Consider the following 19,424-nt stretch of genomic DNA (forward strand, 5'->3'; position numbering starts at 1 on the left):
GATGACCAGTCTGCCTGCTAAGATGCACTTCTCACTCATGTGTGCATGTCCACTGTATTTCTGCTGAGAAGTAGCTTATGATGAATGGGTTTTGAAGGGCCTACAAAAATCATGGGAAAACTATGACACGGTGAAAGCTGATCCCTGCAGGAAGACTAACACAAGAGACAGGCAATGCCGTAGCCCAGGGGGTGGAAGGAAGGTGAAGTGCATTGTGTGGGTGAGGATTTACCTGCCCGGGCATCTGGAGGGCTGAGCCTGTCTGCAGCATCATAGAACTCCTCCTCAGAGCTGGTGTCACCAAAGCCTAGGGGTGGCTCCAAAATAAGGTCACTTGTGTCTGCCATCTGCTCTGCTCCACATGCTGCCTCTTCCTGGTCAGATCCATCTCTCTGAGGACTTCTTTGAGGGCTGTGACTTATGTTACTCCTCTCCATGCTGCCTGCAGGAGATATGCTATAGCACAGGCTATAATAGCCCACTGTGCTGCTCTCAGACAGCTTGGTCTCAAGCACAGATGCACCCATGTCCTCTCCTCTCTGCTCAGAGGGGCTGATTTCACAGCCAGGCTCCTCTGCATGTGATAACTGCAAGAAACAGAAGTAGTCTCCAGTTTCTCCCTTGCTGGAGCCTTCTGCTGCATGAATGGGGAAGAAGCTCTTGTCTGAGCTGCTCATCTCCTGCACTGTTGGCATGTAGAAGTTAAAGAATGGCCTGGAGGAAGAACAAGCTTCCAGCTCATCTTCCTCCAATGCATCCATAGAATCACTGGAGCCACTTGTCTTGAACCCCCGGCTCTCAGTGTTGGCTGAATCTGAAGCCTCTGATGTGCTGTCTGTTGCATTGTCACCCCCATCACACTGGTCATGCCCTCCAGCTTGGGACTTTGAGCTGTCCTCTGGCAGGCTGTGGACCTCTCCAATTTCCTCTTTGTTGCACACAGGAAGTGGGCTGCTGTATGCTAGAGGAGCATCCAAGCAATGCTCTGAGGAGGAATCCAGCTCCCAGGAGTCTTCAGAGTCACTGCAGGTTCGAGATTCATACCCTGGAATTTAAACACATCTATCAGCCTATCCTTTGTGGTGTGGCAGGGAGGAACAGCCAGACACAAGTTATGAACTTGTTTGCAGAGCAGGGACTCAGGGAGCTCTGACCTTACTTGCTCAGCAGCACCCAAGGTGAAGGTGCAGCCTGACCTTCAGGGTCATAGCCTGCCTGGGGAGGGTTGGTGGCTCCTGCCTGCTCTACCTGCCCCGAGGAGCTGCACAACAGCAGCCAGCGAACTCCTTCGCCTGCAGCTGCTGTGAGGCCAGGGTCACCCCAGGAGGGGACAGGGCAGCATGGCCAATAGACCCTCTCTCCTGGCCAAGGTTAGGCCAGAAGAGGGGAGGTGGTTCAGGAGGCTGATAAAAGAGCTCGAGTGCTCAATGACAGGTTTTGTCCCTTCTGGGGGAAGCTGGCAATTCCTGCTGCTCTCCCCTGGCATGGATGGAAACCTAGCACTGCCTCCACCCAGCCTGACAGTCTTCAGAATGTGCAGATGGACTGCTGTTCTAGCACAATGCTGTTCCCAGGAGGGCAATTACACCTCTAATGCTGGAGGAGCCACCCACTTTCTCCCCATCCTTGGGCAGAAATAATGGGTGGGGTTTTTTTGTTTGGGTTTTGGGGGTTTTGGTTTAGGTTTGTTTTGAAACCTTCTTCAGCTGAGACACGGTGCAGTTGCTGTTTTTTCTCTCCCCATGTAAACACGGAGACATTTGCATCCACAAAGAGTCTGTAGTAGCCAATGATGAGGCAGACAAGATCTTTTGCACTGTTTGATTCCATCAGCAGAGTCAGCAGCTTTTGTGTTTTGGTTTGGTTTTGGAAGGGAAGAAAACAGTAAAAATTGTTAGAATAGACAAATATTGCTAAGATTGCTTGTATCACAGTCTGCAGGAACATGCTACGTATTGAAAACACATTCCCACTGTCCCACACTGCCATCATTGCAGAGCACTCTTTTTTGCATGACATACAGAGAAAGAAGAGAAATTGTTTCTCTTGCATTCTGTTTCTTTGATCTGTCCCACTGATGGAGGACAAAAGGAGGAATCCCCTTTCTTCAGTCACTTTGTGTTCTTCCTACAAGTTTTCCCTTCTAAGCGTGTTCTAAACCTTTTGTCCTGATGACAGTCAAGTGTCAGATTTTGAAAACAAGGTGGTGTGAGGGACTCCCCCTTGCTCTCTGGCCCCAGCACAGCCACTTGCTGGCCACTAAAAAAGCACCACTTACCTTCAGATCCTGCAGGTAGATTTTCACTGTGTTCACTTTTTCAGATTCCTCTGTAAGCTCCACCCTGCTGATGTTTGCAAACTCTGCCAGACTCGTTATAATGTTGAGCTTATTATTGATAATCTGGCTCACCCCGTACTTGGCACCCACCAGCAAGGCAACATATGATTCTCTGTCCTGTAACTGTAAAGGGAGAGGTTAAATCTGTAGCCACAATCTGAACAGGAACCCATTCACCTGTGCTGGGCAAGGACTCCTCAGCCATCGGATCCTGTGGTATCTTTTAACACTGAGCTGTAACCAGCTGCAAAGGGAGCCCCTCATTACTTACAGGCTGCCAGGTCACCTGCTGCTGGGAATTCTCTTCTCTTCCCCATGCCCCTGAGGCAGGCAGCCCCAAGGATGCACCAGCCATCCAGCAGATCCAAAGTGGTGGTCAGCAGCAGGTTGCTATCAGAGTTGTCACCTAGCAGGCTTTGCCAGGTGGACCTAGAGAGACCTACTGGAGCTGCCTAGAATCTTCAGGAAGGCATTTTTGGTATTGGAAGAAATATAAATATTTTCTGTTAGGATCAGACACTTAAAGAAATTACCGCCTACATAACTTGGCAGAAATATTTCAGTTTGCACCCAAGTGTAAAGCTAGGCACTACTGCAACCCACCAGTAAGGTCTTCCTCTGGTGCAGACTTGCACACTGATCAACTCTGTACAAAACAGCTTGTGGTCCACATTTCAGTACAGATCCAAGAGGAGACAGGCAAAAAAACACCCCAAGACACCACCTGTGGAGGGCAGTGTTCTTTTTTACAGTAAGGTTTAAGTGTGGTCAGTATATTGTCAGGGGTTTTCTAAACCCCCTCAGCTCTCTTAAGTACTTCACAACATACAAAATATAGACAGAGCGTATCTGGAGAGCAAGAGTCACGACAATGAGAAGAAACACACCTTATTATTGTGTAGGCTGGTATGTTATTCACTTCAATGGGACTACACTGAGTTACCCTAGCAGAGTTCCTTAATAATATTTACTATGATGTCCACAGGTGGAGGTGGCTGAAACAGCATCACCACAGCTTATGTTACATTTTTTTGTGAGCATCAAAGTAAAGACAGGGAAGGAGACTCAGTACAAGGTTGCTAGTCTCACATCAACAGTCGATTTAGAAAAATATTTAAGTATTTAGCCTTTAGACAGGGTTTGCTTTGCTTAAGGCATCATTTTGTCCACTGGTGAAGAAAAATGGTTATAACTGCTTCTTACATCCTGTCACTGCAGTTATTGTCCAAGGCCACTTCTGTAAGAGATGCACAAAGCCAGGCAACAGGACAGCACACCAAAAGCCAGCAACAAAAAAGCACAACAGCCATACCATCATGGTGGCATTGAAGATCTTCCCGTTGTACATCTTCAGGTCTCCCAGTATCTGCAGGTAGCTCAGGCGCACTTGGACGGCTGCAAGCCTATGCTTCATTTTGCAAGAGAAGAAATACTGTTTAGAAACATGAGAGATGAATGGGTCTGGAAGGTAACCTGTAGGGTAAAAGATCATACAGGACTTAGTATTTGACCACCCCATCTATCTTGGTCTGGGGATAGACAACAGATCTGATCAGGATCATCAACATTTGCCATATGGCAACCCCACAAACAAACTGCAGTGGAACTGTGTAGGGAAATCAGGGTGCATGCACAGGAGAGGGAGTTGCAAGAGGAAAAGGGAGGAGAAATTCCCCAAGTTGTCCCACAGAGAGGAGACCCATGGAAGGAAAATGTGGCTTCTCTGGTCCTGAGAGATCCTGCTGCCATCCTGGAGGCACCTTGAGCTCCAAGGAAACACATTACCTTCTGCCGAGGGTCAAGAAGCAGCTGGTTCCGCTTCATGTGGTAGCTGATGGCTTTCTTGATATCCTTTCCTCTCATGTTTCGAAGCAAAGTTGGTGAGATGAAGTTTTCAATTCCCCAGTCCCTCCTGCCAGGAAGAGGGGAAGGGAGCAAAGGGGCTCCCAGCTGCACTGTCCCCCAGCAACACAGGAATGTGTGGAAGGGCATCTGGGCAGAGGTAGGGGAGGGCAGAGGCACCACACACCAGCCCAGGATACACCCAGCCTCAGGGGCTGCAACATGCCTGGTCAGCAAATACAACATGACCACCTCACTCAAATTCACCTGTAAGCATCTGCTACAGGGTCAGAAGGTGCGGTTGTCATGCAGAATGCCTGTTTTTATGTGGTTCTCCAAGAGACAATCTACAAGCACAGTCAGCATAATTGTCCCAGTCTGTCCTCACCACTGGGAGGATGAAGATTCTGTCTTTACATTCACTTTGTGCTGGTTAAAAGATCTTAAGTTCCCTGGACCTCCAAATGTGGGACATATGGTGAGTTTATTCAGCCCAAGCATCAAATATCCAGGAACTAAGAACACTGCAGATGTCTGCAGTCCCTTTTCACTCTCCACTAACTGCAGCTGGCTGGGTATGTCTGGCTGTATGCAAGGCATCAGTGGTGCATGTGTAGGCTGACGGGGGCTCCACTGGTGCAGCTACCACACAAATGTCTGCTACTTAGTGACTGGCCCATCAAAAGTTCTTAAAGCAGAGTTGCTCTGTAGGGCAACTGTGGTCTGGCAGTACAGCATACCTGTGTCTTGAGAAAACATATTTTTGGTATTTTTTTTCCCAGTCCCGTTGCTTCATAGGACCTATATCCCTTACGATGAAATTAGGTGCATGTAACACCAGGTGGATAATGAGATGTGAAGTACTAGTTGTGCACAGTTGATGACTATTCTTTCAACTACGGTACACAAATCTTAGTATACTGTCAGGAGCAGCCTGCGTAACCATAACTATGTGAGAGATTTTCGGTTTTATGTCCCTGCTCTAGCTACAAATCAAAACCTCCCTCTGTTTAGACACATGCTCAGGTGCTACACTGTGCATATTATTATTTATGGAGCTCAGGACGTTAGAAACAGGGAGGCTCGTGAAGCCACCTTGCCCTGAAGTGACTGGCAAAACTAACTGTAAAAACTGTCTTTTTGGGTCAGTCTTCTACCAAGGGGTAGAAGGGACTGGATTTAGACTGGACTTCATGATCTCAGAGGTCCTTTCCAGCCTCAGTGATTCTGTGGTTGATTCTGTGAAATACAGAGCTGATGCCACTTTTAGATGGCTCCTTCATTTGCCAGGCTTAGTCACAACACAACAGAAATCTGAGAACTTACTCAATGTACTTCAAGGATACTTTCTGTGACTGAGCACAGGCGTAGATCCTCTCCTGTATGTGCAGAGCAGCCAGGCGTAATGCCACACTGCATTTCATTTCCACAGCAAATCTTTCCTGAAGCACATCACTGCAGCTCTGTAACAGAGATGAGTTAGCAGGATGATGGGACCCAGAGAAGCCAGGATAAGATCTGTGATATGGCTACCATGTGTTAAATAAAGACAGCCACCCAGCTCATTTCAATCTCATTCTTTTAAAAAGCAAAGCATATGTGTTGACTCAAGAATTTAAGGCAAACTGAATCCAAACGCTGTGTTATGAAGTACTCTACATTTTGTATTCATATAACTGAACTCACCTGAAATATACTTTGGTTTAAAGCAGAAATAAGAATTGTGTGAGAATAGATCCTGAATCCTGGAATGCTTTAATTTTACCTGCAGGTAGAGATACTCAAAAGCAACTGGGTCTTCCTGCAGGAGGTCTAAGGGATCCTTTGGGACAAAGCAAACTCTGAAGAGGCACCGGTAGTCATGAGATTCTCTTTTCTGGACCACCTAAAACAGACAAGCAGCAATATGTCCCACCTACTGCTGTAGCTGTCATAAATATGCAGTAAGCCTCTGGCTTGTATGAACTCACAGAAATCACGTAAAGCTATCAGCAAGTGGGATGGCTATATTGGATGGGATGGCAAGTGGGAGATATTCCTAGTGTTTGTAATTTGTAATCTTTGACTCTTTTTCTGTTTTTTGCTTCTCCCTGTGGTAACTTGTAAAGCCTTTGACAGCAAAAATTCATTAAATCTCCACTGATTTCATACACTTGTAGTATAACTTGGACAGTGGCTTAAAGGCCATATGATAATGACACAGGCAGGGGCAAGCTTCACTGCTTTTAAGCCCAGTCATAAGATACAGCAGCCCTAAACAGACATCTGGATCATCATCATAACATCAATACAATGTTAAGAGCCCTGGGTTTACAATAGCATATTTTATTCTGGGCAAATGCCTTACAAGCTCACCAGCTGAAATGAAGCAGGAGTTCTGAGAGACATGTGCTCAGTGGTTGGACACTGTTAGCTGCCAAGCCTGTCTGCATCACAGTGGATCACCCACCAGCAAAATAGCATGGAGAGCAGGCTTCCAGGTAGCCAGGTTCTAACATATGAGGTCAGCCTGTAAGAACTAGCAGATGGCACAAAGTGTACTCACCCCTGACTGCTCTACATAGTCCAAGCAGTATCAGCCCATAGGTATGGGTTCTGTGGGCTCAATAAGGAAGGGAGATACAGTGCTAACACATACAACAGGCAGAGGGAAGAGGACAACACCTTTGAAGATGGGCCCAAGCTCACCAAGTCTGGTGACACCTGCAGAGCTGAGATCTCTCTGCACCTCAGGGCTCATGGTTGTGAGGGGGCTCTCCTCACCTGCTCAATGAGCTCCTCCTCATGCAGCAAGTGGATCTTGGCCACATTGTACTGCTCCTCCAGGGCAAGGGCAAAGTGGGCAATTCGCCGGATGGAGAGCTTCTCCTTCAAGGTGAGAATGATGTCCTGGGAAGGGAAGGCACACAGTCACTTGCACGAATGTGCATGATTCCAGCCTGCCACTGGCAACTGTGTCAAGCAGCACTGAAAGGGCAGTGGCCAGGCACAAAATTCCCTGGAGCAAAGCACATGCTTGGTGCTGCAACACAGAATGAAATTTCCAGGCTGTTTCACAAGGAAACCAGTGCCTACATGATGTATCACCTTTCCCTCTTCACTGACAGCTCCTGAACACATTAACCCTGAGACCTCTGTGGTTTGTCTCTGTCAAAGTCTGCAAGGTCATCAGAAGTAGAGGCACATGAGATGGCAGCCTCTTTGGGACAGAAAGCACAAGCTTGGCAGTTAGCTGCTGTGCTATTCCAGCTTGTGTCTGAGTAACAAAAGAACATGCCAGCCAGGCAATCAGGAGTACAGTGGTTAGAGCCACCCAGGTCCACTGATGGCAACAAAGGCAGTCAAGAGAACTGCAGGAGAAGCACAGGAACCATAGATAAAGGGAGGACAACACTTTTCAGTAGATCAGGAGAACAAAGCAGGGAACCTGCATCTAACTGCAATAGGAGTGCAGTAGGATGCAAACTTCAAGGTGTAATAGGCATGAAATCCACTTGTTAGAGCTGCACATCCTGGCATGCTTCATACTGAAAGTTTTGGCCTTACACCTTTTAGTTTAGCTTTAAGGTTTTGAGCACCTTAGAATCATAGAATCATAGAATTGGCTGGGTTGGAAGGGACCTCAGAGATCATCAAGTCCAACCCTTGATCCACTACCGCTGCAGTTACTAGACCACATCCAGTCTCTTCTGTCACCCAACACTGAAATGTTTGCTGTTCACCACTCTAGCTTTCTAGAATTCTAGGAAACTTCTTGAAGAAACTACAAAGAACTGGTGAGAAACCCTTCTCCCACCACTAAGCAAGAATTTGGGAGTACAACTGTAAATATCTTACCAAATTTGATTGAAACTGGTATTTCAGTTCTGTGGTTAATTCTGATGGAAACAATGAGGTTACTTTTTGCAAACAAAAAGGCTAGGCTTGACAGAGTACAAATTGAAAGAAAACTCCTTTGACTCACTCAGAACTCTTGGTTTTAAGCAAGGAGCTCTCAAACAGCAGAGGAACTCTTGAAAACACCTGACTTAGGAAGCATTTTACCTGATTAAATGTTTCTGTGACAACACTGGTAAGGATTATAGTCCAATAGGAAAAAAATTGTTCCAGGTAAGAGGTGAGCAAGTCCAGGCAAAAAAAGAAGAGCTAATCTATCTTTCAGAAATTAATCTCTTGCCGGTGGACACTCAAATATCTCTTTACCAGCCTCCTCTCCCTTTGCTTGCTACTTCCTTGCTTTATCTCATTATTTGCTACCTAATTTGCATGAGACCGCAACAGTTTTGTGAAGTTTGTATGAATTAGACAATAAGATCCTTTTTGAGGAAAGCCTTTGGTGCATTATAAATAAAATCTTGCTTTTCCCCTAAATATTTTTTCAGATTAATGAATTCAGAGTGTTTGTCCATTGTGCATCTTTTCCACAGTAACTGCAGAAACTGTGCAGAAGCACATATATACTTTAAAGAAACGACAGCCTTCAATCACTGTGCACGGGTAAATCTTCACTCCAACATAAACTCAAGGAACCCTAAAGATTAGGCTGGAAAAACTTGAAGTTTGTAAGCATGTGTCTAAACACTGAAGCGATGTGAAGCACTAGATGACTGGCTCTGCAAAGCAGCACCTAATGCTTTGAAGAGCATGATGGTAACTCATCCAAGTAATGCATGGTAATGCATCCAAGCCCTAGTGATGATAGGGAGGTTTTACAGCTTTTCCATCAAAAGGTGTTACCAGATTTCATGTCTCCTGAGGGAAATGTTTTCACTAGTGCAGAAATGAGGCTGGAACATGGACACTTCATGTAACAACTGGCACAACTGCACTTCCTGACTTCACATGATATCCAAACCTGATCTCAACTGTCCACATCCCAAGCCAGGAGACTTGTTCTCATCTTAGGGACGAACACTGTCACTGCTGCATTAAACTATGTCTGCATGTGGTTTCCAAAGAAAGCAACTTTTGTGCAGACAGACACTGATCCGCCAGTCCCCCCAAGCTGTCCTCTTGTCCAACTTCAGTCACACTTCACAAAGCTGTAGTGGTCTCACAGCCAAGTTCCTGCATGTTCTGTGAAAACTGGTTGCTAAGATGGAAACAGAGGTGAACCCAAGCATACCTCCTCTGCAGGAAGGACACAGAAAAGCCATCATTCAGCATCAGCTGGCAATCCAGCTCCCACTAGCCAGCCAATACAACTAAGAAGCTGCAAGTTCCACTGCATGCACCTCTGTTACTGCATTGGATTCAGGTGGTGGAAGCAAAGACAGACAATCAAGCATCATTACCTTCACAGTAGTGTTCATCTCAAACCTGAAAGCCTTTGTCTGTCCATTTTCCAAATATACCTTGAGAACGTTGGGCATACAAAGAAGAGAATTCCCCTGCAGAACAAAAGCAACAGAACTAAGCCTTGGGTGTCAAGCCTCCAGGCACCACAGTGCTTTGCCTGACACAGGACATCCTGGTACAAATTAATCTTTCTCTGCTTTTGCAGTCTTTTCCTGAGGCACCAAGCTTTATTCCCTGATTTTGCCTCTGGCATGGAACCAGGGAAAGACAGCATAACAAATGCTTCTAACAAAAAGACTCCAGCCAGTGCAGTAGCTGTATATGGCCCAGACATGCCCACTGTTCAGTTCCTACATGGCACAGGAAAATCTGGCAGATCTTGAAATCAGAGAACCATGCTCCCCTCTCCTTACCAAAAAAGCAGTAATGTCTGACAGGAAATAACTGGCCATTACTGGCCATTACTGGGCACCAGCAGCACTTACCCCCAGCACTGGCACTTCCCTACTGGCCACAGCTATGACTTTAACTCAAGAAATACCCAAAGTCTCCATGCTAAATGAATAAATGTTGCACACCAAGGGGAGGCTTCACAATTCAGCTAAACATACAGATGTACTTTTATAGAGCATTATCCTAGGATCTATGACTTCCTAGGCAGGAGATTATGTCGAGTTTTTTTAGGTAGGTCTCAGTATTAGACAAGGCAATGCAAGGCAATTAGACATAGCAAGAGCACCCCAATCAGGTGCTCTGAAAAAGGTCTGGGAGCTAAGCCTCTGTCTCTCTGGGGCTGTCTAAAGCTCCACCTTTCAGCCTTCCACCTTACCCCTTTAGCAGAGCTCATTTGCACCTTCTTTCTTGTTTTCAGCATTTTTCTTCTTGGTTTTTCAGCACTGAGAAGATTTACTCCATTCCTGGACTTTCCGTTCAGCATATCTTATGTTCTTGGACCAGCACATTCCTCCAATCTTAAAAAGTTTATCCACTGGTCATGACAGCTGCAAGGGATGGGATTTCTAAGCTGATCTCTCCTATATTTTTCTTGCTGTGCAATACCTTGTTTCCTCTTGATAGAGAGCCCATATACCCTAAAGTACAACCAGGACATAAAACACACCTGTATCTTGTTTCTTCTTCCTCCCCTCCCTGTTCTATGGGGTTCAAGCTGCCTACAGCCACCATTGAGAAAAAAGACTGAACATGACCACTGTTCCTGAGCTTGAGCTCTAACTCCATGCTAAGTAGCACAAACACATCCCATCTTTGGCAGCCTTTGAGGAGAGGCTGTGGGTCCTCCATCAAATTCAGAAGAACTGGTTTACAGCAACCTCACATTTTCTCTGGTAGCTCCTGCAGTCACATGCTACCATACGAATGCCAGCATACAGCAGAACTTGAAATCTGTGTAAAAATTCATACACAAACTAAGTATCAACACTCTCCTTGTCAGAACACCCAGTTGGGATTTCTCTTCTTTTTTGCAGGCTCTAATAAGTCTACTGTGAATGAATTCTGAACACTTCTGTTATGGTTTACACAGCTGTACTCCTGTTTTGTCTTGTGCAAGGTTGATTTACTCTATGTTACAGCTCAGTCCAGAGTTTGTAATAACAAACTGACTGATGGTGAGTGGAGGATCCTAGGGGACTTGCCTCTTGCTTATCATTCAGTGATATGGAAATACCTAATAAGCCTGCAACAGAAAATGGAGGCTGGATAGCATTGAGGCTTATTAACAATTTATGTTCCCAAACAGGAGTTTCAGGTTTCAGCTGCAGAAGGCAGCCTCTGCATTCCTTCCAGCTACCCACAAAGATCATTTAGCAATGCTCCATTAAGATTACAAGAGTAGTATATACTTACTGAAGCAGGAGGCTTTCAGTTTTTCTGGGCCATAATACCCATTTTGGCTGTCTTATTACATTAGTCCTTTGAAAGGACAGCAGCTCTAAAACACTCCAGCAGAGTAGCTGCTGTCTGTGGTGAATAGTGCTTTTCCAGAAATAATTCATAAATATGCAACAAATGTATTTACTATTCCTTTGTGCAAATATTTTACTGTTCAAAACAGGGTCCTTATCTAACTGGAGATAGGGAAGCTAACACCACTGGGATCTCAACACCCAAATGAATTTTTCTTATCTTTGTATTTTCTTGAAATGAATGGCAAACATTGATTGTGTGCCTCCTCTGCTGTTGCAAAGATATGATTAACTTAACTCAGCAGAATATTGATAGAGGCTTTGTAGGGACCATAGAGCGCAGCATTCCCTCTGGAAGTGCCTTCTTTGGACCTCTCAAGACCTACCCTGCAATCAATAAATGAAAAGGCACAGATCTGAGAGGTCCATTTGCTGTGACACCAAGGTGCAACCTCTGGCTGAAAAAGCTCCACAGAAGCTCTTAAGCATACACTAGAAACAATCTCCAGCTGTAAGAGTGAGCAGAAACTGCTGGGATTTTTAGGTTTGGCTGTATTCCACAGCCAGCCTTGCCCATGGCCTCTCAGTTGTCTCTGCCTGGGATCACTTCCAGAGCATCATCCCTCCCCTTCCCCACTCCCTGCCCTGTGAGCTCTGTGTCCTGTGTGTCAGATATGCCAGCTTCATGAGGGGTACAGTGCCTGGCTTCGACATCACAAATGGTGGCCCAGTTGCCCCAGTGCTCCAGCAGGATCACAAACAGACCTGTCACATCTGAGGGATGTGAATACATCCTTGGGTAAAGCAGAGATGAGCCTTGTAGCATCTCCAGCACATCCAGCAATGATTTGGCAAGAAAGAGAGAATCCCAGAGTTGAGAGAGTGACTAGTAAACATGTCAGGAGTCACAACCGACCCTCTCCAGCTTTGGAGAGCAGGCCAGAGAAGGAGTTCAGGCAGACCTGAAGTCAGGCACAGGACACAAAGAATTTTCCTGCCTAATGGGCTGCTGATGTCCCAGCATCTCTGGCTGCACCTCTGAGTGCAGGGCTAGAAGAGGACATGCCTGCCACAGGGAAGGCTCTGCTCCAGCTGGGTCAGGAGAGCTCTTCACCACCAGGGATGGAAAATAAAAGCCAGCTTAGAAAAGAAGAAGAAAATGGCCTAGTGGCTGTGTCATGATCACTGTAATGTGCAAAGAAGCAGGTGTTGGTCAGACCTGAACAGCTAATGTCACCATGAGTAAAGAAAGGAGTGGGGGACTTCGACCACTGAAATTTTTCATTCCAAAGGGAAAAAGGAAAACACAACAGAGTTTAAAACTCCCAACTGATGCCAGCCTACCCCAGCCAGATTGAGCTTCATAAATTACAGAGATAAATGAAACACTGGACAGCTGCTCTTCCTTCAGAGAAGCTGCAAGTGTTCTCACTGCTGGTCCTTCTCTACTAAACCACACAATGGTTTGGGTTGGAATGGACCTTAAAGACCATCCAGTTCCAACACCCCTGGTATGATGCAGGGACACCTCCCATTGGAACAGGTTGCCATCTACTCATCTAATTTGTAGTGCTAGAAAACATGTGAGAAATTTGCAGTGTTCCTGCAGTGAGCAGTTATCTTGTTTCAGGTAGGAATGGACTGGCTCAGCTTAGAAATGGTCTGCTATGTTGACAGCTTTGAATGCTCTGTGGAAACCCCCTGTAAGAATGCAAAATACTCTCCATTAGTTAGAGATCCTATGTCAAATTTAACAGTAAAGCAAAGTCATCAGTACCAAACTCTCAGAACACAGTGCTGCCTGAAAAACACTGCTGAGGGCCAAGAAGTGGCCCTCACCTACTCTGGCACCTGGCATGCACAGCAGGATTCAACTCTCATCTTTAGGGTTGGGACTTGTCATGCCAAAGCTTCAGGCAAGTTTTACCACAGAGAGATTAGCACCTCAATAGGTGACTACTACATCCCAGCTGTGTAATGGTGGTTTAAAGTTTACCTGATGGTAAAAGGACACAAGGTGTAGACATGAGTAGTTTCCATTAGGCTAAGTAAGGAAATCAAGGAGAAAACCCTCTGGAGATGCAATCACCAGTGAGCCTAGGAACAAGTTAGGACCATATGCCTGGATGCACACACCAGGCAGACTGACACAGAGAGGGTGCAGCACCTCTGCAGATCCTCACATCTGAGTCAGGAGTGACCCAGCAGCCTCCTCCAGCAGGCAGTGCCCAGGCTGCAGCTCTGCCCCACTGACCTGTGTGTGTCCATTCACCAGCACCTCCTCTGCAAACCGCACCTTCACAGGGTTCATTTTCAGCCTTGCCCTCTTCTCTGCAGTAAGAAACGATGACTTAGGCCCACCCTGAAAGAGATGAGAGTGCTCGGTGGCAGCTCAGTCTGTTGCAGTTGATGTACAAGAGGCAGAAACCCACAGGGTGGGCAGGGGTGCCACCACAACACCTGCTGAGTCTGCTCACACTCCACATCCTCAAACTGACAGGACTGGCTGCTCTTGGTTAAGATTCCCTCAGACTTTAGGCTGGCTGCACATCTTTTTGACCTCTCTGGGTGGTTGCTGCCTTCTGAACACAAACCCAGCTGCCCAAGAAGTGGACATGCATGCAAACTATGCAGTACATACTTATAATTTCACTGCTTGGAAATGAAGCCAGAATCCTGCAGAATGGCTGTTTATCTACCAACAGCAGCACTGTAAACCAACTCATGCCAAGTGCCTGCAGTGACAGACAGAACCCCTGTGAGTGTATCACAAGAACAGATGTATGCAGCACTTCCCAGCTGAACCTGGGGCTCAAGACCATGCTGTCATACTGCAAACGTATGAGAAAACTGCCAAGGTTAAAAAGCCAACTTGACTTGATGGCACTGCTCTCAGCTAACCATGCTTTCACTATACACAGTGGCCCACCAAGCTCACCAGCCAACACATGAGCCTAGGAACCCCTGAGTCCTTGTGCCCAAATGTCCTGCTCTTGTATGAAGCATGATACTCGCTAAGAACAGAGGCAGTATCCCTCAGTATCCTCCCATACATCTCCTTCACTTCTGCCAGGGGCACAGGTGCCTCCCAACCTGCTGCACCTCCCCTTTGCTCCAAGACCATTTGGCAAAGAGGAAGGAAGGGAGGGAGAAGCCCTTCCAGAGTCTGCTGAGCTCACACCCCACAGCTGCCCTGAGGAGGGCCAAGGCTTCCCACCTCCCTTCCAGTGTGGCCAGAGCAGCCCTGGCAGAGGGTGTGGTGTTGGTTGACGGGAGGTGGTACCTCTCGGCTCTAAGCACAGCTGCCTTCAGTTGAGTAAGAGCCAACCCCAAGCCCAAGATCAACCTTGGCTGTATTTGAAAGTGTCCTTAAAGTGACCTGCAAAGGACAAAACAAAAATGGGTTCATGCCTCATTTGCTTCTCAACAATGCATAAAGGCCTGTGAAGGGTGTTCCAAATCCTTTGGCAGGTTCTCCAAATCTCTTTCTCTCTGAAAAGACATTGCATTTTCCCCTTTTGGCAGGAGCTCAGGTCTTGTATAACCACCTCTCATTTTTCCCTTGATCTTCAGAACCAGACCAAGCACTGGCAAGATGGACAGTCAATGTCAAGGGAGATGAACAAGAGAGGGAAACCACTGTTCAGTGGGTTTCCTTAAAAATTTTCTGGTTACTTTGGGTATATACATTGAATGCCAACATGTGGGAAAGTTTGGGCCAGAAGAATATATTCAAGAGATTTTCTCTTTAATGTACCTTTACAAGAAACCTCATGTCCTTAAGCCTGAGAGCTACAGAAACTCTTCTGAAGTTATCATCATTCTTGTTTCAAAGAACAAATAAATAAATAATTTTAAAAACCCTCGGAAAAAGGAAAATCATTCCCAGAATGCTTTCAGGGGCAGGGTGGGAGAGGAAATCTCCCTCAGGCCACCATCAGACACCACAGGAAGCAAAAAAGCACACAAACCCAATTTTGTCCTTGCTTTGCAGTTCAGCTGTTACACACATTGAAATCTACACAGATAAACACAGTATGTCAGCAGTACATGCCTCCTGGGGAATTTTATGCTACAGAAATGAGCAATTATCACCAAAGTTTCATACTGAAACCTTGCTTCTATTCCCAAAGTATGATCCCACACCTAGCTCCTAGTCCTTAACCAGAGAGATCCCAGAGAAAGTGTGATACATTTTTCTAGCACTCAGAAAACAGAACATGAAGAGCTTCCAAGGAACACCTTGAGATGATGCTGGGTCTGCAGCCTTGGCACCTTCCCTTGGTGTCCAGGGGGTCTCCATGGTCCAGACAGCCCCAGCACTCTAGGCTGCTCTTGGTGGGCTGACCACAGGTCGCTGAGAAGACCTTCTCTGCATTTCAGTCACTGAGGGCTCCTGGCCCATGTAGAGCCCACTGGACCCTTCCAGCTCCAGCAAGGATGGACTCAAACTGCTCAGCAAGCTTCTCCATCTGACAAGCTCTGCCAGCTGCCTTGGCCCTGCCTTCCAGGGAGCTGTGAGGAGTTACCACTGATACTCCCTTAAAACTTCCTCCAAGGGCACATCTGGAAGCAGAGGACCCTCACATCTCCCTCACAGTGTCCTGCTTGCCAGCCCAGCCACCCCACCTTCCCTGTGGCCCACACTGCCAGTCATGGCCCCCCAGGGCAGCACTGCCGCAGTGCCCAGAGTGCAGACCCTTTATCATTTACCGATGTGCAGCGCAGGACGGTCAGGAGGAGCTGGTCACCGGCCTCCCTGCAACAGAGACACACAGTCAGCCATCCTCACCTTCCTCCCCAGCGTGGCAGCCCTCAGCCCCTCAAAGGCCCCCCCAGGCCAGGCACAGCAGAAGCCCCCAGGGCAGACTCATTCCTGAGGTGAGACCCAGTCCCCACACCTCTGCTCTCAGCCCCTGGCCACCCTGTCCCCAGGCAGGACCACACCTGATGATGTCGGCCGCCTGCTCGACGGAGATGTTGTCCACGTCGGTGGAGTTAATCAGGAGGACCTGGTCACCCGGCTGCAGCTTCCCTTCAGCGCTGCTCCCTGTGGGCAACCAGCACGCTGCTGGTCATGGCAGACCTCCCACCTGGGACATTCACCACAACCTCCTCTCCCCACCCAGCACCAACTCAACCTCATAACTACCTCTGGACAGCAAAATAAAAAGGGGGCAAAGGACCCTGGTGGTGTACCACCATCTACACCCACACTGCATCACCCAGGCTGTCCTCTGGTCCTGGGAGCTGCCCCTGCTCCACTGAGCACCATTTCTGCTTCCCCAGCCTTGGGAGGCACACAGCTCCCACTGCAGGCTCTGCAGCCCAGCCTGACCCTGCTGGTCCCACCCCGGAGGCTGAGCATGTGCTGGGCACTGCGGGTTTGCAACACAGACCAGGCAGCTGCAGCAGCCCCTGGGACAGCTGGGATGGATTCCCACCATAGTGACTCTCCTCTGCAGCTCAGGAGAACACAGAAGGGTTTTCCTTAACTATGCCAACATATGACTAAGTAGGTGGATCTTTGGCACGAGAAGAAGCAGCATGTGGGTGAGGCACACCACTGAATTTCTCTGTCAGACATGTTTGCCCACCATACCCCCTAACATCTGACAACCTGTCCCTCAGGAAGACCCCAGCACCAGGCAGCATATATGAAAGTCCAAACACAGTGACAATCATTTGGAACTAAACACACAGCTTTTAGTTGTGGGCTTCCACAGCAGAGGACAGGAGTTTAAAGGAAAAGTTTTTCTGTACCTCAGTGATGCTCTCCACATCACAGGGCTGTAAGCCCAGCGAGCACTTTCAAAAACAGATGTCTGGGGCCATTGTGGAATAAGAATTCTAAGGTAGATTAAATCCTTCCATTGCACTTCAGATAATACATGAGAAAGAACTGCACTTTGAAGCAGCTCTTTGCATGCCTGGAGATCAACTATGTCCAAGTGCAGGCAAAGGTTTAGCAGGGAAGCTACCGTTAGCTCAGACTTCCTCCATGCCATGAGAATCAGGCAGATGTTGAAGCAGTCTGCACACCTCAGGCAACCAGGCTTTTGCCCTCAGTATTCAAGGATCACATGCCCACCAGAAGTACCTGAGAAACTCAAATAACCTGGCAGGAGTTTATCACTAAAGGCCATCTGGGACAGTTCAGGCTTCTCACACCTGCGATTGTAGGGAGAAGGAAACAGTGCTTACCTGCAATGACAGATGCAATCGTAAGAGGGAGGTTTGGACAAATCTCAAAGCCATAGTGATGGAGGACCAGATCTTTGTATACTGTGACAGTAAGTTTGACATGGCTGGCAGGCTGGCCACTGCCATCACTGGTGGTATCTGTCACAGATGGTCTGCCCCTGTGAGACGAGAAGTTGGTGATTAACATAGATGTAGTGAGAAGATGCCTTACTGATAGGGCATAGAACCATGCACATGCATACGCCTTCCCATTTGGTGAGCTCCACCAGCAAACAGAGGTCAGCACTTCTCTGGGTAACAATGGGTGGGTCCGAACTGTGCTGGCCAGCGGTGATCCCCCAGGCTCCACAGAAAACTGAACACATCAGACCAGCAGAACCAGATGGTTGAAACAACTTTTTCAGTCACTCTGGCCCAGTGGTCACATGGAGAGAGAACCCCAGGTGTGCCCCATGACGAGCCCTGACCTCCACAGATCACAGCAACACCTTTGTCCAGCAGGGCAGTGAGAGAACTTACAGCTCCCTACTTTTCCTAGGATCCAGTCCAGCTTAATTTTGACTGACAGACCTTAGGAAAGTAGATGTGGGCCAGGATTCCTTGTAAATGCAATGTTTAAGGTTTGTCCTTAAAACATGGGCCCATGGAAAGACACACAGAGAAGTACAATTTCATCTTTAGGAAAAGTTCATTTCACATCAAGCAGTATTGTATTTCTGTGGATGTGTGTCACAAACCCGGAATGAGTGAAAGCAGGCACATCTCTCCCTGGAAACTAAGGGGGGTGCTTCAAAATACTGTTTTTTTCCTGGGGAATACTCTGTGTAACCTGTGACTGCCCGTTTGTTTGGAACAGGCTTGTGCTTTCTCTGATCAAAGATGAACAACAGCTATTCCTTTTACAAAAAATGCATTTACCTGGTTGAGCCATCCCGAGTGCGATGAAGCCATTTTGCTACCATCTGCTCTATCCTACATGCTTTGCGTGTCTGGATTAAGTTAGTCTCCAAATCTTCCATTTACCTGAAAGACAGAGAAGCCACAGGGAAACAGAATGATAAAACATTGAGGAAATCTAGACACTGCTCAGAGTCACCAACACCAATTCACAGGTGTTCTGTAACAGAAAGATCCCTTGTCTCCTGGAGAAGATCATATGCTGTAACAGAGGATGTCAGCATCTGTAACATCCCCTGTCCCCTCTGCCTGGAACTTTTGGTATGTCCATGTTGGTCATCATTGTGCATTAGCTTCTCATGGTAGAGAATGACCCAGTAACCTCTCTATTCCTTTTTGGTTGTTTCTGGATCCAGTGGTTTTTGTCTCAACAAGAGAAAAGCTGCCATACCCGGTCACAGGAAACCCTTCTCTATTTCAGCTTGGCACCTCTGCACAGTACCTTTGGTAACGCTCACCTGTACACTGATCTGGACTAGACACACTTTCTCCACTGACCATCATTTCAGGGACAAATGCGTATCCTTCAGCCTCAGTGGGCCAAACACTTTGGGGCATGACTGACAGGTTTATGGACAACTCCTGGCTGCCTCAGGAAGGCAGAGAGCTGAGGTATTCCCTCCTTGTGACAGATTTCCTCTCTGATTAATACAGCCACAGAAACTCCAGAGAGCAGTAACAAAGCAAAAAACTGGGTGGGCAGTGCTGCAGCCCGCACCAACAGAAATAGTCTCAACTAAGGTAAAATGTTCAAATTTGTCTCTACTGGTCCAGAGTGCTGATTCCTGCTAGTCCTGGACCTCTGCAAACATATGTGGTTCCAGAAATCAGCAGAACGAGCAGTTCATCTTGTGTCTTCC

General features: G+C 47.2%; 1 protein-coding gene across 4 annotated transcripts in view; it reads right to left on the reverse strand.

Moving 5' to 3' along the window:
- FRMPD1 (FERM and PDZ domain containing 1) overlaps nt 1–19,424 on the reverse strand; it is a 39,428-nt gene that overhangs the window by 6,549 nt on the left and 13,455 nt on the right. For 3 of the 4 annotated variants that reach the window (XM_071731801.1, XM_071731799.1, XM_071731800.1), the window contains exons 3-16: nt 18,526–18,630; nt 17,608–17,765; nt 16,351–16,453; nt 16,117–16,162; nt 13,658–13,765; nt 9,475–9,570; nt 6,944–7,069; nt 5,946–6,065; nt 5,507–5,643; nt 4,124–4,250; nt 3,651–3,746; nt 2,279–2,461; nt 1,698–1,845; nt 233–1,045 (exon numbers count right to left, since the gene is read on the reverse strand). In XM_071731801.1, the coding sequence (XP_071587902.1) occupies nt 233–1,045; nt 1,698–1,845; nt 2,279–2,461; nt 3,651–3,746; nt 4,124–4,250; nt 5,507–5,643; nt 5,946–6,065; nt 6,944–7,069; nt 9,475–9,570; nt 13,658–13,765; nt 16,117–16,162; nt 16,351–16,453; nt 17,608–17,765; nt 18,526–18,626 (2,362 nt within the window). In that variant the 5' untranslated portion in view covers nt 18,627–18,630. The remainder of the gene's footprint in view (nt 1–232; nt 1,046–1,697; nt 1,846–2,278; nt 2,462–3,650; nt 3,747–4,123; nt 4,251–5,506; nt 5,644–5,945; nt 6,066–6,943; nt 7,070–9,474; nt 9,571–13,657; nt 13,766–16,116; nt 16,163–16,350; nt 16,454–17,607; nt 17,766–18,525; nt 18,631–19,424) is intronic. The other variant, XM_071731802.1, reaches the window with a different exon arrangement.

This window comes from Heliangelus exortis, chromosome Z (genome assembly GCF_036169615.1).
Source record: "Heliangelus exortis chromosome Z, bHelExo1.hap1, whole genome shotgun sequence".
NCBI lineage: Eukaryota > Metazoa > Chordata > Aves > Apodiformes > Trochilidae > Heliangelus > Heliangelus exortis.